The 25,453-nt window shown below is 39.7% G+C and overlaps 1 protein-coding gene across 2 annotated transcripts; it reads right to left on the bottom strand.

Moving 5' to 3' along the window:
* Positions 1-8,721: 8,721 nt before the first annotated feature.
* Positions 8,722-21,574, bottom strand: nmi (N-myc (and STAT) interactor). 2 transcript variants are annotated; one of them, XM_028023599.1, is made up of 9 exons: positions 21,386-21,574; positions 21,115-21,177; positions 18,831-18,989; positions 18,633-18,749; positions 18,245-18,416; positions 14,391-14,497; positions 13,211-13,397; positions 11,776-11,879; positions 8,722-9,513 (listed from the first exon to the last, which is right to left on the bottom strand). In XM_028023599.1, the coding sequence occupies exons 2-9, from the start codon at positions 21,175-21,177 to the stop codon at positions 9,310-9,312; spliced, it is 1,113 nt and encodes a 370-aa protein (XP_027879400.1). In that variant the 5' UTR covers positions 21,386-21,574; the 3' UTR covers positions 8,722-9,309. The 2 variants fall into 2 exon arrangements, with proteins under 2 accessions (XP_027879400.1, XP_027879401.1); XM_028023600.1 differs by lacking the exon at positions 21,386-21,574 and adding an exon at positions 21,275-21,365.
* Between the last annotated feature and the right edge of the window lie 3,879 nt (positions 21,575-25,453).

The following is a 25,453-nucleotide window of genomic DNA, read 5'->3' as shown; positions in this document are numbered from 1 at the left end:
TACTGGCGGTTGGCAACAAACTGTTAGTAGCATTACCGCCACTTACTGGTACGGAGTCTGCTGCTGCTGCTGCTGCTGCTGCTTTTCTATTATGGCGGATCACAAACAACTTTAAGGTGCATACCGCCACCTACTGTACATGAGTGTGTAGCAGCATTACTTCACATCTATTAAATTCTATTTTTTAATTTTGTAGTCTTAAGATAAATAAACAATGCTTTCCTTAATTTGTGAATATCTGTTATGTTTCCTTCATTTCCTAATATACCTTTAAGATTCCATTCATGCCCTATATTTCTAACTATTTTCTTTAATTCTTGCCTTTCGAGTTCATATGACTTACAGTTCATCAAGATGTGTTCTACATTTTCTTTCTCTCCACATCTCTCACATTTATCATTATTTTTCCTCCCTATTGTATAAAGCATGTCATTTAAGTAGGTATGACCTACTCTTAATCTACTAATTATTATTTCTTCTCTTCTGTTTCTTTCATTAATGCTTCGAATTCGAACTGACTTTTGTATTTCATATAATCTTCTTCCTTTCTTATCTTCATTCCACATTTTTTGCCATTTCTCCATTTCTTTACTTCTAATAAGTGATTTCCCTTCCCCTTTCCCAAAAGGAATTGAAATTATTATTTCCCCCTCTAAAGCCCTTTTAGCTAATTTATCTGCCTTTTCATTGCCTTTTACTCCTTCATGTGCTGGCACCCAACAAAACCAAACATCAATGCCACCCCTATATAATCTCAATAAAATATGATGAATTTCTAATACTAAATCTTTTCTATCGTTTCCTTCTCCCTTAATACTTTCTACTATCCATCCATCCATCCATTTTCTGTTCACCCTTGTCCCTAATGGGGTCGGGAGGGTTGCTGGTGCCCATCTCCAGCTACGTTCCGGGCGAGAGGCGGGGTACACCCTGGACAGGTCGCCAGTCTGTCGCAGGGCAACACAGAGACATACAGGACAAACAACCATGCACACACACACTCACACCTAGGGAGAATGTAGAGAAACCAATTGACCTACTTTCTACTACTGCTTTGGAATCTGTGCACACCACCACCCTGTCTGGTCAGACCTCCTCAACCCATTGCAAGCTTAATATAACTGCCACCATTTCTGCTGTAAAAACCGGCAATTGATCTGATATTCTTTTAGAAATAAATTTTTTAAACTCTGATATATATATTCCTATTCCCACATATCCTTTTAAATTCTTAGAACCATCTGTATAAATTTTAAGATAATTGTTATATGTACTTCTTAAATAAATATCAGTCTTGATCCCTATTTCATTTAAATTCCAATCATTTTTCATTGTATTAATTTCCAAATCTACATTAACCTCTGGTATTAACCATGAAGGAATAACGCTAATTGGATTAAAATGAGCTATTTCCTTGTCCTCTAATCTATACATTTTAATCCATTTCCTAACCATCCATCCAAATCCATTACTTTGGAACTTCAAATATTCCCAACAATTCTGTAAAATAATTGAATTCACATTATCATCTTTATTACTTTTAACTTTCATCCAATATGCTAAAGCTAATTTAATTCTCCTCATTTCCAGTGGAGTTTCCCCAGTTTCAATTAAAAGAGCATTAATAGGTGTTGTTTTTACTGCTCCTGTACATATACGTAAAGCCCTACACTGTAATCTTTCTATTTTTTGTAATGATGTTTTAGCTGCTGCTCCATATATAAAACTGCCATAATCTATTATTGATCTCATGAGAGCCCTGTATATGCTTAATAATGACTGTCTATCTGCACCCCAATTATTTCCAGCCACAGCCTTTAATAGATTAATAACTTTTTTTACACTTGGTTTCTAAGTTATCTAAATGTGTTTTCCATGAATAAGTACTATCCAACCATAAACCTAGATATTTATATTCTGTTACTCTTTCTAACGTTTGTCCATATAATGTTATTGTTTCTATATTAATATTTCTCTGTGACAACCATATAAGAAGACTTGCTTGCTGATAATTTAAAACCCCATTCATAAGACCATTTTTCTACTTTACTAATTGCTTTTTTAATATTTCCTACCACATATTTAATATTTTTCCCCTTCATCCATATGACCCCATCATCTGCATATAGTGCAGATTTTATACATTTATCAGTGTCATAGAAAATATCATTGATCATAATATTAAATAAAATTGGACTAATTGCACTACCTTGAGGTATTCCATTTTCAACATTAAATTCTTTTGAATAATCATTCCCAATTGTTATTCTTATTTTTCTATCTAACAGAAAATTTGCTATCCAATTATACATTCTCCCACCTATTCCCATCTGTTTCATTTTTATAAGTAATCCTTCTTTCCATAGTGAGTCATACGCTTTTTCTATATCAAAAAATACTATAATCATTAGTTCCTTCATTTTTAAAGCTTTCCCTATTTCATTACTGACTCTAGTTAGAGCATCCATTGTTGATCTTCCTGTTCTGTTTCCACATTGATATCCATTAATTAGATTATTCTTCTCAAGAAAATATCCTAGTCTATTTATTATTATTTTCTCCATCCATTTACTTAAATGAGAAGTTAGAGCAATTGGTCTGTAATTATTTGGACAGGTAGGATCTTTACCTGGCTTATTAAATGGTAATATTATTGCCCTTTTCCAACTATTTGGTATCGATCCTTCTTTCCATATTTTTGCTGCTGCTGCTGCTGCTGCTGCTGCTGCTTCTTCTTCTTCTGGAAATGTATTGGCGGTTGGCAAGAAACGTTATGTCAGCATTACTGTCACCAACTGGTAAGGAGTGTGGACCACATGACAAAAAAAAAAATTATATCCTATTATACAACTTACTCTGTTTCAGAAAATCAAATATAGCCTGATATCTTCTGCTTCCCGAGTCCTTTTGCAGTAAATCAACAATATCAAATTTAATTCTCATATTACTAAGATTTCTAATTAACTTGTTTTTCTGAATCAGATAATTCCTACAACTCATAATAACATGTTCCACTGTCTAATCTTCCCCGCAGTTACATTTCCCTGCCTGATGTTTCCCTATCAAAACTAGTGATCTATTCAATCCAGTGTGTCTGATTCTAAGTTGTGAAATAATTATCCTTACCTGATTGGTACTCTCCTCAGCCATTTCATTCCCCTTAATCCCGTGATGTGTTGGAACCCATACAAAATTTTACTGTTAGCCCCATCAGTAAATTTTTATAGAATCATATTGATTCTGTACATTTTTTTGTATTTCATTTTATTTTTCTGGGCTTCTGTCTGATTGATTATTTTGCTAACTGAGTAATGAAAAACTAGAATCTGAGCAAATGATAGATTTTAATGATCTGACCTCTTCCACCCATTGAACTGTTAAAAGCAAAGCAAGCATTTCTCCTGTATACACCCAGAATCCATCTCTAATCCCTTTTCCTACTTTAATTTGAAACTGTGGCACAATAAATGCTATCGCTACCCTATTAGCTGTATTTTTTAAATTTAAGGACCAGGCAGAGCTGTGGAGACTTCAGGAGAGACGAACATAGGCATTGAGAGCCACATTTGCTGACATAGCATAGCATGAGAGAGAGTCATAGGTGCAGGACCTGCAATGTCTCTGAGCATTCTGAAACTAATTTACTAGAATGGTATGGTGAACAGACATCTGCTGCGATAAGCCACATTAGGTGATGGATTTAAATGCCGTTTTACCCATTGTTCATCAAGGAATAGACATTTTTTATTTATATAGCACATTTCTGGCAACAAGGCAGTTTGAAGAGCTTTAGAAGAAAGTACGGAACCCAAAGCAAGGCAAAAGTAAAGTCCTAAGCTAAGTATTGATTCCCGAAAGAATTCCATAGTTCTTAAACTAATAGGGGATAGAGAATGTTGCCATTGAAGTGCCAGGGAGCTGGGTTAGGGACTTACTAAAGACCGGTGCTAGATCATGGTATTCGGCAGGTAGAGTGGTTAGATCAGGAGGGTCTGCTTCTTGTAAATTTGCCAGGGATGGACCTGGAGGAACTACTGAACAGAGGCAAGTGAAGTGACAGTTGTGTGACCAAGATTCTATATGGAGTTCTGACCAGTTAATATTTGGGTCTTCTCTCTGAATTCAGTTGAAACCAAGGATAACTGATGAGTTAGCAGTAGGAAAATCATAGAACGAGATATGTTCACTGTGATTTCCAGAAATTATTAATTGTAATGGTTTTGTTTTGTCTGTGATCGGTGGCAGGGCTTTACCGTCCGGAGCAGAGACATGGAGATGTGAAGGAAGTGGGATGGTCTCAATGGAAGCCTGTTGAACAAAAAAAGGAGTTGATTAGATTTTGTTCGCAGCCCGAGTCTATCAATACGGAGAGGTTAACCGAGTCGTTATTGAAGATTAGGATGCCTGGAAGCAATGGGCGAGGAGATTTTGTTTTTTCTTTTGGACCCATCAAGCTCCTCACTCTTACTGATGGGCACGGGTTTTTGGCCGTATAGGACAGGCTGCAATGAAATGACCTACAGAACCACTAAACAGACACTGGTTTGAGCTCATTCTTCTTTGTCATTCTTCCAGGGTTAAACAGGTGTGACCGTCCTGCATAGGCTCTGGCTCAGGTAAGCTTTGTGGGGAAGAAGAAAGAAATGTTGATGGAACCATAGCAGTCAAAAATCTGGATGAGGTGGCTCGTTTGGACTTCTCTTTATTTCACTCTCTCAAGCGGTTGTCTAATCTAGTGGCCAAGCATAATGAGTTCGTTCAGGGTCCCAGGTTCATCTAGAGTTGCTAACTTGTGTTTTAGCGTTTCACTAAGAGCCTGAAAGAACACACTCTTAAGAGCAGACTCGTTCCAACCTGATGCTGCTGCCTTTATTCTGAAATCTACAGCGAAGTCAGAAACTGGCCTTTGTCCTTGTTTTAAAGTCCATAGACTTCCAGATGTTGCCGTGTTGTCTGATCCTTGTTGAAAAATCAATTTAAACTCCCTTAAGAACTCCTCAAACGTACATCCAAAGTCTGCAGGATTGGGAAACCTGGCCTCCGCCCACTCTAAGGCTCTGCCGGACAGAAGGGAGGTAACGTAAGCTATCTTGGCACCATCGTGACAAAAGCTTTGAGGGGAATGGTTAAAGGCTAGTGAACACTGTAGAAGAAATCCTCCACAATGACTTACATCACCTGTGTATTTCTCAGAGGTAGGTGGATGAATCTCTGAATACCCAGGCCGGATTGGTGGAGTGGGAGCCGGAACAGGATCAGGGGCAGTGCCCAGCTCCAGGGGCAGTGCCCAGCTCTATATTTATGGATAAATATAGCTGCGTCTCATTAGTAGAAAAGTGTTTATACCATCAGTATGTCATACAGGAGAACAGTATATTTCTCCCTCGTGATGCCTTAATCCAGCCAGAGCTTCAGCTCTATGTTCACCTGAGGCACAGCAAGACTGAAGTATCCTCAGACCTGTTTCATTCCCTGTAGTCAATCCTATCCTAGTAGAAACTAGTACCTTGTACTTGGTTTAACCAGAAGGTTTGGGCTCTTGGCTGTTGAGAAACGATTGCTTCCTGGGGACATGATATGTGTTTATGTTTTAAATTTTTTTTAATGTTTGCCTGTGACATACAGTACAGACTAAAAGTGTCGTGTTCTGTGTTTTCTGTGTGTTAATTTCGAGTTTTCTGTGTCCTTGAGTCTCTTCGTTGTCCTGTCCTCCCCTTGATTGTTCCCAGGTGTGTCTCGTTCTGTGATTACCCGCTGTGTATTTAAATCCACCTGTGTTCCTTGTTCCTCGTCGGGTCCTTGTCGTCGTCAATGTCTAGTCTATTCGTGGCCAGTGTGTCGATGTGCCTGCTGCTCGTTGTTTGGACTGTGTTCCCGTCATTAAATACACCATTTACCTTACCTGGGTCTGCTGTGTCTGCCTCACCATCACCTACACCCCACCGTTCCATGACAGAAGGACCCGACCCAAACCGATTGGTGAGGCTGCTTAATAATGGACCCAGCTGGAGTGAGGTTTCCTCCTAAGAGGCAGAGCGGACCGAGGCGGAGATCTGGCAGGGAGGAGAGGGTGCTTGCTGAGGCGCTCGCCGACCTGCAGCGGGAGCTTTTCCGGGGGACAAGACTGGTGTTGGCACCCCCCGGATTCGGCCCCCGTCGATTTCTCCGTCCAGGTAGTCAGCGACCTGAGCCGTCGGTGGACCCGGCCCCTGGTCGCCCCACGGGAAGACCACCTCCGCTGCCTGCCCGGAGACAGCAACGTGAGCCGCCGGTGGAGCCGGCCCCTCGTCGTTTTCCGGGAACACCTCCTCCGCTGTCTGCCCGGAGACAGTGACATGAGCCGCCGGTGCACCGGGCCCCTCGTCGCTTTCCGGAGCCGCCACCTCCGCTGCCCGCTTGGAGACAGCGACGTGAGCCGCCGGTGGAGCCGGCCCCTCGTCGTTTTCCGGGAACACCTCCTCCGCTGTCTGCCCGGAGACAGTGACATGAGCCGCCAGTGCACCGGGCCCTTCGTTGCTTTCCGGAGCCGCCACCTCCGCTGCCCACTCGGAGACAGCGACGTGAGCCGCCGGTGCACCCAGCCCCTCATCGCTTTCCGGAGCCGCAGCTGGCCCCGAGGCTTCGTCCCGGCTCACCTCCGCTGCCGGCCCCGAGGCTTAGCTCTGGACTTCCTCCCGAGACTCCCAGTGTTCTTCCTGAGACCCGGACCCTCTGTGTTCCTCCCAAGACCCAGACCCTCTGCGTTCCTTCCGAGACCCCGACCCTCTGCGTTCCTTCCGAGACCCAGACCCTCTGCGTTCCTTCCGAGACCCCGACCCTCTGCGTTCCTTCCGAGACCCAGACCCTCTGCGTTCCTTCCGAGACCCAGACCCTCTGCGTTCCTTCCGAGACCCAGACCCTCTGCGTTCCTCCCGAGACCCAGACCCTCTGAGTTCCTCCCGAGACCGAGACCCCCTGCCTTCCTCCTGAGACCGAGACCCTCTGCGTTCCACCCGAGACCGAGACCCTCTGCGTTCCACCCGAGACCGAGACTCCCTGCGTTCCACCCGAGACTCCCTGCGTTCCACCCGAGACCCCCTGCGTTCCGACCGAGACCCCTTGCGTTCCGACCGAGACCCCCTGCGTTCCGACCGAGACCCCTTGCGTTCCGACCGAGACCCCGACTCTCTGCGCTCCACCAGAGACCCTGCCTCTGGGGGCTCGTCGTCGCCGTCTGTGGGAGGCCCCCGGGACTCCTCATCGCCACCTCCAGCGCCGCGGACGGCCGCCGGACCGCCTCCGTGGTTCCCGCCTCCAGCGCCGCGGACGACCGCCGGACCACCTCCGTGGTTCCCGCCGTCGCGGACGACCGCCAGACCACCTCTGTGGTTCCCGCCTCCTTTGACTCCGCCCATCCTGTGGGTAGTTTTTTGTTGTTTTTGGACTCTTGGCCCTTCCTGTGTTTCCGCCCACGATGGTGGGTTGTTTTTTGTTTTTTCTGGACTCTGGCCCCCCGTCCAGCGCCCCTCCGCCCACCCTTGTTGTGTTTTTGTTTTGTGGGCGTCTGGTAGCCGCCCTAGAGTGGGGGGTACTGTCGTGTTCTGTGTTTTCTGTGTGTTAATTTCGAGTTTTTGTGTCCTTGAGTCTCTTCGTTGTCCTGTCCTCCCCTTGATTGTTCCCAGGTGTGTCTCGTTCTGTGATTACCCGCTGTGTATTTAAATCCACCTGTGTTCCTTGTTCCTCGTCGGGTCCTTGTCGTCGTCAATGTCTAGTCTATTCGTGGCCAGTGTGTCGATGTGCCTGCTGCTCGTTGTTTGGACTGTGTTCCCGTCATTAAATACACCATTTACCTTACCTGGGTCTGCTGCGTCTGCCTCACCATCACCTACACCCCACCGTTCCATGACAAAAGTTTGGACACACCTTTTAATTCAATGAGTTTCCTTTATTTTCATGACTATTGACATTGTAGATTCACACTGAAGGCATCAAAACTATGAATAACACATGTGGAAATATGCACTAAACAAAAAAAGTGTAAAACAACTGAAAATACCCCTTATATTCTAGTTTCTTCAAAGTAGCAACCTTTTGCTGTGATTGCTGCTTTGCACACACTCTGCATTTTCTTGATGAGCTTCAAGAGGTCGTCACCTGAAATGGTTTTCACTTCATAGGTGTGCCCTGTCAGGTTAATAAGTGGGATTTCTTGTCTTATAAATAGTCACGAAAATAAAGAAAATCCATTGAATTAGAAAGGTGTGTCCAAACTTTTGGTCTGTACTGTATGTAATACGGCAAAAACTCTGCATGATACTTGTATAGACTACGATTTAAATTACAACCTTGATGCACTTCCCTTATTTTCCATGAATGTCCTAAAACATTATGGATGCAAACAGTTGTTAAAAGTAATCTAAAATATGTGTCCTCTTGTGGTTTGGATACTAAATTAAGGACAGTCAGCTAATAGGTGTTTAAAGAAGTGTTCTTTTAGATAACAAGGAAAGATTATGTACGTGGAGGAGTTCAACATATATTAGAGAAACCAGCCATTAAAACAAAAAGAAAAAAATCGAGATCTTGAGAATTTTTGAACTCAAGCAAAGACAAAACGTACATTTGCTATGTCATTATAGGCTACCTATTTTTTTCTAGCAAATAGGACTATTATCATTTGAAGGAATGATAAGTCATTCCTTTAACTTTGAAGTCAAAAGTAAAAGACACACACAAAACCAATTCTACTAACGTAGTCTTTATATTTTAATAGGCATCATAAACAGGGCAGAAGAGACAATAACAAGTAGAAGCTTAAACCTTAGTGATAACCCAGGCAAAAAGTCTGATTTTTGCTTTTTACACAGTATGCAAAATATCTGTCATCCCTAGTGAGGGTAATTTACCACCATATATTCATACAATACATAATTTATGCTTAAATTAGTGCTGAAGTATACTTTAAACACTTTAGAAACTGGCTGCCAATACCTGTTATGTCATAAATTACATTAAGATCAATATTCCATATATGTAATTTTAGCTCGTCAGGGTTGAGATGTCACATGGTTACTGAACATACGTAGTTTCTGTCTGGAAACCCAGTTCATATCTACAGATTGTGTAAGCATAGTAACTTATATATACTAAAATTAAACCTACACCCGCTTTTCCAGAACATAAAGAAAATATCACCGTAACCAAATAACATTTCCAAGTGTCAAAACTAAAATCATTTTCTGTTTTTACCACTGAACAGACCATGGAGTCAGGCTCTCCTCTCTTCCTGAAAACTCACATACTGCTGAAGATGACTACTTCCAACTAACTTTAGTTGGTTATGTCTATTTTGTCCTCACTGAAAAATGCCTGGAGAGACTTTCCCTTAGAAATATACTTGATGTTTTCAATTTCACCACCACTGTTGTTGGGCTTCTGAAAATGAATTTCCAGGTGGTCCTGCAGGTCCTCCTCATCCTCCACATCATCAATGCCTTCCAGAAGAACGGTTCGCCTTGATGAGCCGCATGATGTCTGAAATGAATAACAGACATAAGATCAACTTGCATAATGATGTGGGACATACGGTGCCCAAGATTTTCAAAGCATTAATTGATTAGTGTTGTGGTGTTGGAGTGACATGGAGTAGGCAGCAATTGAGAGAGCAACATCTGGAGTAGGGCAGATGTTCTGTTTATGGGAATGAGTAAGATGCTGCACAGAGTAATTATACAGACATAATTCAGACTTGATCCGTCAATTAATATTTAGAATTATTACCATGGCAAGACTTTTATTTTGAAGACCAGTTCTACTATAACAGGGAGTGGCATGTCCATGTGATTAGCTTGGAACATGAGTAATCAATAGCTGCTTTCCCACTGGGAATTCGTTCCCTAACCAGTTAGTGTGAGGTTCGGTTCTAACCCAGGTAGTGAGCTTTTCCATGATTCTCTGTTCCTCACGATTGTTGATGGGATGTGAGCAGCAGCAGCTGTGCTCAACTCTCTGCTGATGTTTGCAGCAACACTCAGCAATGGAGAAACCTCCAGTTTCTGGTTCTGATGGACTCAAATAAACCCAGATAGGGAATAAATAAATCCAGCATAATGATAAATACTTAGATCAGCTGATTATTTTGCTATACATATAAATAAAATTACATTAATTAAATGTGCAACCTTTTTTATTTAGGTAAAGCAGTCAAAAGATGTAAACCAATATCCACACCTGAGCTTTATAATTGTTTTTTTAAATCCAAAGGAAAAAATAAAATTCACATCATAAGCTAATATTATTTAGTTCAGGTGTTTCCCACTGTCTCCACTAAACTGCAGCTCTGACAGAAAGCTGACCACAACTGAACCGTTTCTCTTTTTATTACTGTCAGTTCTTCAGAGAGATGAGCTGCTAGCTGTGCAGCTAAATCAGTCATTCTGCTCCAAAATTTAAAGTGTTCCTGGTGCTGAGTGTGATTAAACTCATAATTACACTCCTCTATACTGAGCAGCTCTCTGGTAGCAGACAGCATGTCCACAGTCCACAGCTAAACTATAATGTTGTTTGGAGTTTTAAGTGAGGTAAATCACGAGCCAATCATGGACAAGGACCAAACCAATTGGAGGTGCTCTAGTGGAAAAGTGTGTAATGTGATTAAACATGGAGTGGGAATATAGAGCCACAGCTAAAACCGCAGGGTAATGCTCACTGCCACAAAGCAAACACTGTACAGAAATGGTTTGAGGAGAAAAATACCTTTCAACTTATCGAAGTACGTCTTGTAGACCAACTCCCAACTCAGAGGACTGTTTACTCACTTATCTGATACCAGAACCAGTGTCTGTCTCTGATTCTCCTGCAGTCTCTTCTCTCATGTTTACATTAGTATCTGTTTTAAAATGTTCTGCTGCCCATCTATAACCTGCTTATGAAGAGTTCACAGCTGGCTGGTTGTAGCATAGGACCCATCTGAAGAGGCCAGTGTCCTTGCCTCTTCAGATGTCCTGTTGCATAAAGGCTTGACAACCTTCAACTCATGCATCTCAATTATTAGTTTGTTCTGATGGGTGCATTAGCATCCAGGGACAAAGTAGTTCTATCAGCTTCCACTGCCCTCGAGATTAAGGTCAATTTGTCGCTGTTTGCAGCTACTATAACCAACAAGGAAGAACCAACTCCATCTGCTGTAAAGTTGATTCTGGTTGTGTTCATTAAGGTGTTAGAAAGCTACCAACACTGTCTTTCCTCCGTCTCCGGTTCGCATCGCAAAGACAACCTGTCACTGGTTAGCTACCTGTGTCGACTTTACATCCACTGTTTACTACTTCTGTTACATTTGATTCCTATTGCCACATCCACTGCCAGGCTTACCTATCAAGTCACTATTGACACCTCTCACAACTGTGTTTGTTGTTTTTTTTAGAAATTTCTGATGGAACATTTAGGACAGTACAGAGGTCAAGAGCAGGGCAGAGGTGCGCCTCCAACTGGTTTGGTCCTGGTCTGCCCAGCCAGATTCAGTTTCCATTAGCAGATCCAGCGTGGCTCTGCCTTTTTGTATTGTGAGTTGGAGTCAGACTCAAGTCACAAACTGAATCGTCAATTTGCTAGGACTTGAGAAGTAAATGGTAATCTGACAAAAAAAACCCAAGAACATTTTGTTGGAAAACAGGACCGTTTTTATGCACACTTTTGCCCATGAAGAACAAATTCTTTGAGGAATGAATGATGGACAGAAATATTTATAAAGGATAAAATAAACAGAACTGTTTGTAGGACGAGTGTATTGTCTCTTACTTGAAACTTCTCCAACTTGTACTCATACGCTGGTCCAACCTTGACATTAACTTCAGATTCAAGATTTACTTTGTACACTCCTTTTCTGGCCAACCTCCAGGCAACTATACGCACACACACAAAGACAACATTTCAGCATGGAATTCATCATTAGCTCAAAAATTTGATTTTATTATCTTTACACTAGTGTCCATTCAAAATGAATGGATTGTGGCCATTCAGACACAATCTATAGGCAATTTAATAAGTTTTGTTTTACTGATTAAAATAACTGGAGAGTACTTATGGCATGATCTCAGTCTCAAACTTCTAGCAATTTCGGGGTTCAAATAAGGTTAGGTTAAAATTTATTAATCCTGTAGGGAAATTGAGGTTATCTGTTGCTCACACATTAATTCACATCCACACAGCATTAAAATCGTACAACTGGAGACATCCATAAAAGGTACAAGAATATAATAAATAAATACATTACCACTAAAAAGAGGTCTAGTAAAAGTGCTTAAATATGTTAACATACTAGTTACCCCATCTCCCTCCCTTCACCCTCCCAAAGATAGCAGCATTATAAAGCCTAATGGCTTGTGGGACAAAGGAGTTTTTAATCCTCTCAGTTGAACAACCCAGTGAGAGGAACCTGTCACTGAAGGAGCTCCTCTGGTTGGAGAAAACAGTGTACAGAGGATGGCTGGTGTTCTCCAGGACTAGACTGAGTTTAGACAGTGTCCTCTGTTCCACCACCGTCTCCACAGACTCCAGGCTCACACCGACCACGGAGCCAGCTCTGCAGATGAGGCGGTTCAGTCTCTGTGTGTCTCTCTTTCTTGTACACATTATCTACATTGGAGAACCAGTTCAGCTGATTGTCTAGTTGTTGGCCCAAGTATTTGTATGTGCTGACCACCTCCACCTCAAATACTTGCAAATAAAAAAGCATTTACCTTATAGCACTAAATTATTGTACAGGAATGATCTGTCAAGTTTTGGATCTATTTCAATCTTAGTATAAAGAAATTAATCCTTCATATTAAAATCTTGTAGTTTCTATATTTTTCCTTCCCTATTTCAAGTGCATTTCTTTGACAAAATAAACCTTTCAGACAGGTGTCTAAATGGTAAATGGTACTTACTGTACATAGCACTTCGAGGACTACAACGCACTTCACTTTGTAGTGTTTTCACATACTGATGCTACTGGATAGCAGCCACAGCTTGAAATAAACCTAGAGCAATTACTAATAAAACACTTAGCTGAATCTAAGTAAATCTGTTGGGCCACACGTTGACACTCAGACAATAATTCTGAGTGCCATACCTTATGAATTGCTACTATACCATGTCATGTAGACTTCAAGGTAAATGGGTAACAAAGGACACACGTAGGTTGTTTTGGCATTTTACTACATCTCAGTGTGTGTGACCCTGAGAGTAATACCTCCAGGTTTCAAAAATGTAATGGACCCAGTTCCAGTCTTGCCATCGTAATCCACACTTTCCACTTCTCCTCCTCCCCTGGTTGGTCTGGAAAAGCTGATCTCCAGACGGTCCTCCATTCTGTCCTCCGGCATGGCAGGGGGGATGTTGTATACTTTCAGCTCTTTTCTGGACACATCCACATGGACCTCCACAGATAAAACAAAGGTATTGCAAAAAAGTTATTTCATAATGCAATGTTTGAGTGGTAATGACAATATTTACACTATGTTCACACTTTATATATTATAGAATATCAGACGTCAGTGTAACATGCGACCCTCAAAGATGTTAGGTGTTGGTTGGCAGAATGAGCAAAGCAAAATGAATGAAATTTATCAAAAAGGGGAGAAGCAAGGGCAAAAACTCAGTGAGTGTGAATGATGCAATCCTGATTATATTCAACACCATCTATAATATCAGTGCACACCTTTGTCTATCTAACCATCTGTCTTTTTACGGCATAGCAAACCCTGAGAAAATGATTTAACCACCATCATAATAGCCCTTCCACTCAGTGTCTAAATGCCAGTTGTCAGTTTTTCTAAAAAGTGCAGCTGAACCAGAAGCATCTGAATTGACACCACATAAGTTATCTCTCGAGTGACCTCTAGATTCAACAATTACACAAGGAAGGAATGAGTTAGATTTGTTATGGACAGCTGTGAGCAAATATATCACTAAAATGTCTCCTTCAGGAAGTATTTGATTTTTTCTTTGCTGAGTATTGACATATTAATGCATTATTTGTCCCAGCCTGTTTAAATTTAGTTTCCCAGTCAATATTTGTCTAAGTCCTTCACACTTAGAAATTCTCTGCAATTCAGCAACAGTCACACATTACGCTCACATACTGGTCGAAACCAATCAGAGATTGTGAAGGGCAGGAGCAATCCCATCTGATTGACAATGATAATCTCACCCTCTCAAAAAAATGTTAAAAAGTGGTGGAGTGATTACAGTGATGGTCACTGATTAATAAAAAATAATTGGAATTTGTTGATATTTTCATTGTGATTTTAAAAAGAAACATTTGTTTTTCATGTTTGTTTAAAATCACTCAAGAAATGTGCAAAAATTTGAATAATCTATAATTCATCAGTGGTTCCATTTTATTGGTAAATCTGGATTTTATTATATACCTCAAACTTCACAGATGTTCCCAAGGTAAGTCCTTTTGGTTTCACATTCAGGGTGGTGTCTTCACAGGACACACGACAACCAGGGAGCTTCAGGATTTTTTGAGCCACTAGAGGACAGACAACATGACAGAAATACAGATCTTATAAAGAGCCAATGAGATGCGAGTCTGAGACGTTCTTAAATGAAACTCAGCAACTACTTATATGTGTAAAATGTCCTGCAGATCCACATATGTGTCAAGGAAAGACTGAAGGTGCAGTAATTTAGTTTTTTTTTAGTTTTCCCCAAGTTTATTGGAATTACTAATGTGAAGAGAAAGAACCTTGTGATTTTTTGTTTTTTGCAGGCTTAACATATGATTGCTCTGAAGTGGAGGAACACAAAAAGACCAAAGATAAATGCATCAAACTATTGAGCAACAACCTAGCAAAGGAAAAACTAACTTATATAGCGAAAGGGAAGTTTGAAGACTTTAAAGATATTTAGTTACCCTTTCTACATCTTGTCAAACACTGTGACATGTAAACTTTTTTTTGTACAGAGTGAGCCCTGGGCTTTTTTGGGGGGTGGGTCGTGGAATTGCACTGTATGTTTTTAATCTTTATTTATTTTTCATGTTTTTTGTATGTTTGTATAAGAGAAAATTCTGATAAAAATATTTGGGGGAATAAGATTCTATAAACACAGAGACACACAGGGGTTTAGAAGAATGCTCTGAAATTCTAGTTTAACCACCACCAAAAACAGGAAGTCAGTCAACTGTACAATTTGCAAGGAATGATACCATAAAACTAGATAATGTGTTCATGGCCAACCCAGTGCACGTTAAGCGTGTGCACTCCCACATGTTCACAACCCACGTTTGTATCAGAAGAATTAATATTGGGCCAATTCTAGACGTAGTTACTAAGGCATCACTGATTCCATATTGTTCCACCTTGTTGTCCGTTTATAACCATGTTGTTCATTAGAAAGATGAATGAGACTGTTCAGGCCATAATTAGAGCTCTCATTCTACAGGAGTGAGCAAACGGCTAATGTAGGACATGACCGTTCGCCTGCTCCCAGTAGAGGAGGGAACCCTATTGTTTTTACTCAATTTTTCTATTCTTCTTCTTATGACGTTTTTCTGCTGAAACTGATACTGAAGCCTACCTCCCAAAATTTATTACAACTTTTCAGCCCCCGCCCCAGAAAAGCTTAGCAGGGGGGGGGCATTGGCTTATTTTTTATTTTTTTGGAGGGGAGGGGGCAGGGTGAACGAGTTTTTACTTTAATGTAAATACATAAACAAACCTTTAAGTATGTGATCTTTCAAATAAAATAACCATGCTTATTAATATGAAATAAACAATAAGGATGTAAACAATGACATATATAAAATGTTGAGGAACTAATTTGCATAAACAGCTCATATTGCAGAAATCTAATAATCAACTATTTCCGATCTCTGAAGTCTATTTCTTTAAATGCAAAATCAATCTATACATAGCAATAATATTACTCAAGTAAAAGAAAAAGTACAGTGCAGTAAGGCAAATCTTATAAGTACCTTTTTTTCTCCCAGAAGTTAGTCAACCAAGTATAACCAGTACTATCCACTTTTTAATATATGTAACCTGGTTGTGTTTCTCTTTTGCTATAATTACACAAAATGCCATTTTTTTTCGTTATTTGTATTGTTCTTCACCTGACTGAAACACATCTAGAAAAAACTGTCATTGTTTTAACCGTGTTACTTTAAGAGCGGAAGCCCCGCCTTTTTATTTCTTCTTCTGTGGTATTGTCTTTAAATTGTTTGCGCCCCTTACACCCTCCCCCTTTGTCATGTTGTCCTGTGGGAGAGGTATGTGCTGTTTATTTTTCATCTAAATACATCCAGTTATTTATAAATCTATTAAGTTAATTTTTGTTATGTACTTTTGTTTTGTGTAGGACTTGGAGCGGGCAGCCTATAACACGGTTGTTTTCTATATGTTGTTCTCGTCAGAATAAATCAAGAAACCATCCTTTTTAAAGACAAACCGTGTCACTGATTACTCAAAACCAGCAGAAAGGATCCGGTTACATACAGTATAGATAACAAAATAATTAGTAGCCTATACTTGTTAACAAGCTTAATGTGATATTAGCATTAGCTAGTCATCATTTAGCTAACATTACCTGCATCCAACGACATTAATCAACTCAGTTAGCTTGGGGAGGAAAACTGTACAAAGTTCTTTGGTTTTTGCTGGTTTGCTGCGATGATTCTAACACACCTGCACAAGGGAGTAAATCCCATCTCATTATTGGGGGGGACAATAAACAAAGAAATTTCTTAAGCATAATTTGGGATTCAAATTCAAATGGGGGGGGGTCAAAAAAGTTACAGTGAAATGTAACGTGGTTTAAAATTTTTTAATGTGTTCAACCTGCAGGACCCAAAATGACTAGTAAGTGGCAATGTTCAACAAACGTGTGTTTTTCTCAGTAAACAAACTGTTGAGACCCACAGAAGTGAAGTTAAAATTTAAATGTTGTTTAGATATGAGTTTGGTTCAGTGTCACTGATCTAATCTCTGCTACACCTTTACATGCAAGACTCTAAATAAACAAGTTTTAATGAGTGACTCCACGTAATAAAATTCCTCATAAATATTAATTTATTGTAGTGGCTCTCAATACAATTTATGGGCTATTTAAATTTTAACTTAAGTTGCTTTATTTTTAAACCTTTTTTGGTTTTCTCATGTCCTGGGTGGCTGAGAACCAACAAGTAGATAGAAATAATGAATATCTGGGAAGTATCATAATTTAAAGTTAATGCTCAAAGTACCAAGGTTTTTCTGGAAAAATATCCAGATTTTATTGTGTGGTTTTAAACTGTCTACATTGAATATAGTAAGAAATAAAGGCATACTTTCTGTTTTCCTGTCAGCTGCTCTGCATTATCGCGCCTCTGCTCTCGGCTTCCACCGAGCTGGCGGCTGGCGGTAACGCACAGCCTCTTTCTCCCCCCCCCCCCTCCGTCCTAACTAATGAACTGCAAAAGATTTGAGAAGAATCACATTTGAAGCTACCAGGAATCCATTATCTTCCAGTGCTGTCATATTTCAGAACTGAAACCTACCTGGAGTTCCCAGAAGTACAATATGTTCAGAGCTCAGAGACATGGCCAAGGTAAGGAAGGCTGAAACCCGAGCACTGCTGAACAAGACTAATAAGTTGAAACATCAAAACTGGGTCAAGACATATCTGAAGATGTTTTTTTCAAAAGACTACATGGACTGACAAGAGTGACTCTTGACATACCAGATAGATGGGCCCGTGGCTATGGTCATTGTTTACTGGCTATGGTCATTCTTATCTGGCTAGCCAGTAAAGGCTTTAAAGATGAAATAATAACAAAGTGTGCCCCTGCCTCACAAAACCTAAACCTCATTGAGAACTTGTGAGCCCTTCTTAAACAGGGGATTTAGGTGAAGGAAAACAGTACACATTTCTGGACAGTGTCTGGGAGGCTGTGGTTGCTGCTACACAAAAAGTTGATAGTCAACAGATCAAGGAACTGATGGACTCCATGAATGAAAGGCTTATAACTGTTATTGAAAAGAAGAGTGGCTATATTCGTCACTGATTTATTTTTTAAATGTCACAAAAGTGTATTTGTCAATTTTGAGCTGTATGCTTATGATTCTCACTATGAATAAATTTGTCTGTATTATTGCTTTGAATTTTGTGAACCTGTAGACATTTGTTTGAATGGATGCTATGCAGTTAAATTAAATTGAATCTTTTTCATATCAACCACATTGCATAATGTGCAAACAGTACCACATATATAAGAAAACAACAATGAAGTCCTGTTTACCTTTCTCTTCCTCAAAAGTGATGAGAGCCTGCCCTCCTAGTAGGAGAACTGCAGCTCTCTGGCTGATGGTAAACACTCCTCTGACTAAATGACTGATGTCTTCTCCCTCCCCATTCTCCTCTCTGATAAGAGACAGAAACTTCACTTCTGTCTCAGGAATCTGGGCATAGATCTAGACAAGGAATACAGTTAGCCTTCATTTAAATTTATATGCTGTTATTGCCCCTGTGAATAATCAAATATCTATTTAAATCAAACATCTTTAATCTAAACAACTTTTATTATTTGGGTGACTTTTTTTAGAACACCCAAATTCATATACTTTAGTAGAAAAGATAAACAAACAGGACAATTTATGCTTAAAAACCAGAAAAAATTACATTCTCACCTTGAATTTGTGCTTCAGTTTTGAAGCCTCGGTTCTCTTAGCCTCCAATTGAGCTTTACATCGCCTCAGTTTATCCAATATATCTTGTCTGTGTTTAGAAAGCTTCTGGATTTCATCCTTTATAAAAAGTGATTAAATATATATCATAACCATCTCCTTCCCAATAACCTGTAAGTGTAAACAAAGAGTCAGACATACCTTGACTTTTTCCAAATCTTGATTGAATTCTTTCTGGCAAGACTCCTGCTTTTCAGCTTTAGCCATCATTTCTTGTTTGGCATTCTCCTTTAATTCATCTTCGTCCAGTTTTTCCAGAATCATCCTGGCTTTCACGTCATCAGCTTTCTCAACTTTAATCTTTATATATACATACACAGACACACATGCATCAAAGAAAAGGAATACAATACTCTTTCTGATGTGCAGTATGTGTACATGGGACTTGTGGCAGAGATTTTTTTTCTCTTGTTCTGCTAAATTAGCTATACTCTGATTAATAAACCTATTTAAAGAGCTTAAATTCTATATGTAATTCCAAAAGCTGAGATGCTGCTTCTACAAGTGGGGAAGGTCAACAACTCCTGCAACTGTCTGAATGTCCCTTCTTCTCCAGTCTGTTGCAGGCAGTGATGTCAGTAACGCGTTACCAACGGACCACTTTTTTCAGTAACGAGTAATTTAACGCGTTGCTATTTCAAATCCAGTAGTCAGACTACAGTTACTTATCGAAATCACTTTGCGTTACTATTATCTTTTGTAATTAAATGTTCTTTCCTGTAAGCGTCTTGGAGAGTGACTGACGTTTCTGTGCGACATTATCAGCAGCAACAGAAATGTAAACAAGGGAGGGAGATGCGCATTTTGTTGCTTGAAACATAGAAACTATTTTGAGTTTCGGTAGCCAAGTCTGATTATTATAAGCAGCTTTGTGCTTGTTTTTTTGTAAAGTCGCTCGCAAATTTAATGAGTCGTGGGTTGTGCTTTTTGGGCTAGGAAATAAGCAGACATAAGCACCAGAATTTGTCTGACATCCAGTTAGTTTTAGTCAGACTCTCCCTGTCCATCATTTCCCGGATGATCCCTTCCACTGTGTCTTTGTTAATGTCAAGGTAATATGACGTCGAGCTTCGCATTGCTCTACGACAAACTGCAAACAATAAACGTGAAAACAGCCACGAATGAACGAGTTCGTAAAGTTGCGCAACTAAGAGGCATTATAATTATTAATATAATATTAAGATAAGTGTCACAAATCTGTGCAGCCATCTGAGTTGTGGAGCCGCAGGAGGAGCTCTGTGTGCTGCGCTCTGACACCAAACGCAGGGCCGTAACCCACAATCTGGAGGCTGGGGTTAGGGGAGAGGGCTCTATTTAGAGTTTTCCAGACAACAGTGGAACACACAATAATATGCACAAATTACTAAAGTTTTTTTTTTGTACTGTTGTAACCAGTAAACAATTTTCCCTTCAGTTCAACCGTATAAGGGGAGACACATTGTTGATGTTACCATTATAAAACAACTTACAATTAAGTATTGACAAAGCTCAATGTGATATTCACAGGTGGCTGAGCGTTGTTGTTAGAAGCTGCTGAAAATAACTAAAAAAGCGAATATTTTAGTAATCGAGTAATCTCTCAATTATTCTTACGATTAATCGAATAAAAAAAGATAAAATAAAACATTGGTAAATCTAACATAACAGCAGTATTACATATCAACATCAGTCCAATGCTTACATGTGAAGCTGTTCTTGTACTTGTACCTCAACAAATGTCAATCAACCACTTAAGATTTCTCCCTGTTAAAGGGAAGTTTTCCTCTCCACTGTCGCTACATGCATGCTCGGTATGTGGGATTGCTGTAAAGTCAATGACAGTGCAAGCAACTGTCTCTACATACTTATCCAGGAGGAGTGACCCAAGATTACTCAAGTTTGTAACACATACACACATATTATTACTTTCTGATCATTTTTATATTTACAGCCATTTATCCATCCATCCATCTATTTTCTTACACCCTTGGCTGTAGTAGGGTTGGGAGGGGTGCTGGTGCCTATCTCCAGCGAGACATTTCGGGCGAGAGGCGGCGTACACCCTGGACAGTTGCCAGCCCATCAAAGCAGAGCCATTTATATCTTTTTAAATATAATCTATAGCCCCAATAGACCCTGCAGCAGCTTCAGTCCTGTTTCTGACCACACCAGCAAAAAACACCTGCCTTTAGTTTTGAATATCACAAAGTAAAAAGAAGTCATCAAGTAATTATTTGTAGTTTCTAGAATCATACATTTAGATACTTGGACAACCCTTCCCCCTCTGGCAGATGAGAATCCGGCGATTGTTTATAGCGCCCCCATCAGAACACCCACTTCCGTTACAAAAGCAAAACCAAAACCAACGACATTATGAATAAAAGTACATGTTTTATCAATGAAATAAAACTGTGGTATATATTTAGGCATATATTTCCTTTTGCACCTTCAATTCTTTCAGCTCCTTCTTCGCATCTTCAAGGTTGTCCATCTTTGGAAAACTACTCATCTGACGAAAAGAAAAACAAGGCAAAAAGAATCACTCTATTCTCCGTCCGAACCCCTAAAGCGCTAACATATCAATTATTTACACGAACAACAATTACTTTTTAATCCATTAGTATAAAGCCCGCAATAACTTGGACGACGAAATCGAAACTTAAACCAGTAAGTCGGTTAATTACGTCGCAGGTATTAGAAGTTGATTATTGTCCTACCTTTATTGGTGGCTGTTTTTAAAAAGGACCTTTTGCTAGTTTTTACGAAAGAGTATAAAAAAGTATCAAAGTTGTTTATAAACTGAGATAGAAAACCTGACCGGTGTTGTGCAGAGGTCCATAGAACGTTTTTCCCCCAACACTTCTTGTCTACCGACTGTCACGCGCTGCTACCCAGCATTTTATAACCGACACGCCTAATGGTGCATTCAAGAATGCCTCGTACATCCAAGAATGCCAAAGTAGTTGTGCCGAGTTAAATAAAAAATGATTGAGTTAACTGTTACCATCATTCAACGTCTCCAGAGTCTAATTCAGTCCTTTCTTGTCTTTGGACATTTTCAAGGGGGTTTACTGTCCTGAATTGGTTTTTTTAAAACGATAAAACTTCTTTCCTATTCTTTAAAGACTCTGAAAACAAAACATGACCGATTTAATTTCTTTTAAAAGCTAACTATGTTGTGTATTCATTAAATTATTCTAGTACCCCATCTTTGAATAATTTACGAAGATTTTTTGTTTTCACTTGATAACTGTAACCGACTGTCCAGCACCATGGAATCAGCAGCCCATACGTCAGTTTCAAATGAGACTGGAAGACTACTGATGTATACAAAAATACTGGCATCTTAAAAAAAATTAAACCCATTAACTACAAAATTTTATTTTGTTCTGTGAATCACATTAAATATTAATTTAGTTATCCTTCAAGATCATGGACTGACAGTGGTAATTCATAAGTGACAGACACAAAAACACAAGATTAAGAAAAATGAAAGTTGCCTATATGGTGTAAAAACTATTTTCTAAGCAAACTATTTACTATGCCTAAGCATACATGTACTGTATGCTTAGGCAGAGATTACATTTACATTTCATTTATTTAAATAATAACTTGATTATATGTTGCAGAATTTCAGAAACTGGTTTTAAGGATTTGGAGTTTGGTCAGACTGAACCTGTCATTAAAATAATTAAATAATAGTTTTCAACAGTCTTAACACCCAATAATGCTATTTAGGAAGTTTTGCTTAAGACTTTGTTGATGTGTAATAATATATATTTTTAAATCCTATTTCCGAGCATTTTGGAGTTATCTTAACACACACCATTTTTAACACACGTTTATTTTGCGATTATTAATAAGTGATTGGTGAGGTAAGAGGAGAAAACTATAAATATATCGCTGGACTTGACTTTACTGTATGGCCAGCTCGCTGTTACTGTCTCTTACTCTGCAGTTGTGGAGTCACAATGTCTGGGATCATGAGCGCCCCCTGCCATGAGGCAAGAAAACTGCCTGCCTCACCTTTGCCGTTTCTGATCGCTCCTCAGCACACAAACACTTTACACACACAGTTGGTGACAAAAAACACTGTACATTATATAAATAAGCTAAATTATGGAAAATCAGTTCATACATTAAATGTTTTTTAGCCATTTTATTGGCGACGTACAGACAGGAGGAACATGCTCTCATAGAATGGCAGCCAGTGAAGTTAGCGAGACGTTGATCGATCCCAGGTGAGGCTCAGCTCGCTGCTGCCTCATGAGCTTCGCTTCCGAGCATTTAAATGGGAAAATACGAAAATTCAGCGATTTTGAAGAAAAATAATCAGAATTGGTTATGGTAAATGAAAGATAGGTACTTTATAGTACAAACCACAGGGTGAAAAGAGCAATATAAATAATTTTATCATATTATTTTTCCATAATAACAGGTCAGGTGAGGCTCTGCCTCACCTGCCTCCTCTGACCGCACGTCACTGTAAGACCACTGCACTTCTGAACTCTTACCGAATTAAAACATTAGTATTGTTTCTACATTAATATGAACTTGTTTTCTTTGCATTATTTGAGGTCTGAAAGCACTACAACGTTATTTTGACCATTTTTATTTTCTGCAAAATACTAAATTTGTGCTTGGAATTTTGGAGACATGTAGTAAGTAGTTCATAGAATAAAAGAACAATGTTCATTTTACTCAAACATATACCTTTAAAAAGTAAAATCAGAGAAACTGATTTTTAAGTGGTCCAGATATATCCATCTATCTATCCACCCAGACCACAGGTGTCAAACTCCAGTCCTGGAGGGCCACTTTATCAATCAATCAATCAATCAATCAATCAAATTTTATTTGTATAGCACATTTCAGCAGCAAGACATTTCAAAGTGCTTTACATCATTACAAACACAGAATCACAATGCAATATGGAATCAATCATTAAGTCAAGTTCCATCAATAAATTTGTAATTGATTACATTTCAAATACAATTCTAAACAGGTGGGTTTTTAGTTTAGATTTAAAAGAAGTCAGTGTTTCAGCTGTTTTACAGTTTTCTGGAAGTTTGTTCCAAATTTGTAGTGCATAGATGCTGAAAGCTGCTTCTCCTCGTTTGGTTCTGGTTCTGGGGATGCAGAGCAGAACCAGAACCAGAAGACCTGAGAGGTCTGGAAGGTTGATACAATAAAAGCAGATCTTTAATGTATTGTGGTGCTAAGCCGCTCAGTGATTTATAAACTAACAACAGTATTTTAAAGTCTATTCTTTGAGCTACAGGGAGCCAGTGGAGGGACTTTAAAACTGGTGTTATGTGCTCTATCTTCCTGGTTTTAGTGAGAACGCGAGCAGCAGCATTCTGGATCAGCTGCAGCTGTTTGATTGATTTGTTGGACAGACCTGTGAAGACGCTGTTGCAATAATCAATACGACTGAAGATGAACGCATGGATGAGTTTCTCTAGATCTTGCTGAGACATTAGTCCTTTAATCCTGGAAATGTTCTTCAGGTGATAGAAGGCCGACTTTGTAACTGTCTCAATGTGGTTCTGGAGGTTCAGGTCAGAGTCCATCACTACTCCCAGGTTTCAGGCCTGATCGCTGGTTTTCAGTTGTAATAACTGAAGCTGTGCATTGACTCTAGATCATTCCTCTTTAGGTCCAAAAATAATAACTTCAATTTTGTTTCTGTTCAGCTGGAGAAAGTTTTGGCACATCCACACATTTATCTGCTCTAAGCATCTGTTCAGTGATTGGATGGGCTCTGAGTCACCTGGTGACATCGTAATGTAGAGCTGTGTATCATCTGCATAGTTATGGTAGCTAATATTATTTCCTGTTATAACCTGAGCTAGTGGGAGCATATAAATATTGAATAAGAGGCGTCCTAGGATTGAACCTTGGGGTACCCCACATGTGACCTTTGACCTCTTTGATGAAAAGTTTTCAATTGAAACAAAGAAATCCCTGTTCTTTATGTAGGATTCAAACCAGTTTAGCACTGGACCGGAGAGTCCGACCCAACTCTCCAGTCGATTCAGTAATATGTCATGGTCAACAGTGTCAAAAGCTGCACTGAGGTCCAACAGAACCAGCACTGTGGTTCTCCCACAGTCTGTATTTATATGGATGTCATTGAACACTTTTATGAGGGCGGTCTCTGTGCTGTGGTGAGCACGAAAACCAGACTGGAAGGAGTCAAAGCTATTTAATTATTTAAACAGCTTTTTCAATAACTTTGCTGATGAATGGGAGGTTGGAGATCGGCCTGTAATTCTACAGAAGTGATTTGTCCAGATTGTTCTTTTTTATCAGTGGTTTCATTACTGCTGTTTTCAAAGCCTGGGGGAAAACGCCTGATGAGAGCGATAAGTTTACTATTTGGATCAGATCAGAAGCAATAACAGGCAGAACTTTCTTAAAGAAATGTGAGGGTAAAACATCCAGACAGCAGGAACTGCAGCTTAGTTGACTTATAATTTCCTCTAGGGTTTTATAATTAAGTAGTTAAAATTGGGTCATTTTTCCTGTATTTGTTTTGTTTGGGTTCAGCATTGGTACTGACTTTATAGTGGATGTACAGATTAATGCTTTACTGCAACTTTTAGATGTGCCTCTGTTGCACCACACCTGAATAGAATAATTAGGTCATTAGCAAGGCTCTGGAGAATTGATCTACACAAGAAGGAGGTAATTAAGCCATTTTATTCCCGCGCTTTGTATCTGTGGCACATCTAAAAACTGCAGGACAGGAGCCCTCCAGGACTGGAGTTTGACATCCCTGA

This window comes from Xiphophorus couchianus, chromosome 7 (genome assembly GCF_001444195.1).
Source record: "Xiphophorus couchianus chromosome 7, X_couchianus-1.0, whole genome shotgun sequence".
Classification (NCBI taxonomy): Eukaryota; Metazoa; Chordata; class Actinopteri; order Cyprinodontiformes; family Poeciliidae; genus Xiphophorus; species Xiphophorus couchianus.
Note: the sequence above shows the minus strand (reverse complement) of the source record. Positions and strands in the feature narration are given on the sequence as shown.

Coding starts and splice junctions, on each gene's coding strand:
- nmi (XM_028023599.1), bottom strand. CDS start 21,177: ATGAGTAGTTTTCCAAAGATGGACAACCTTGAAGATGCGAAGAAGGAG. Junction 13,398..14,390: donor GAACATCTGTGAAGTTTGAG/GTATATAATAAA, acceptor TTATCTGTGGAG/GTCCATGTGGATGTGTCCAG. Junction 9,514..11,775: donor ACAAGTTGGAGAAGTTTCAA/GTAAGAGACAAT, acceptor TATTCATTTCAG/ACATCATGCGGCTCATCAAG.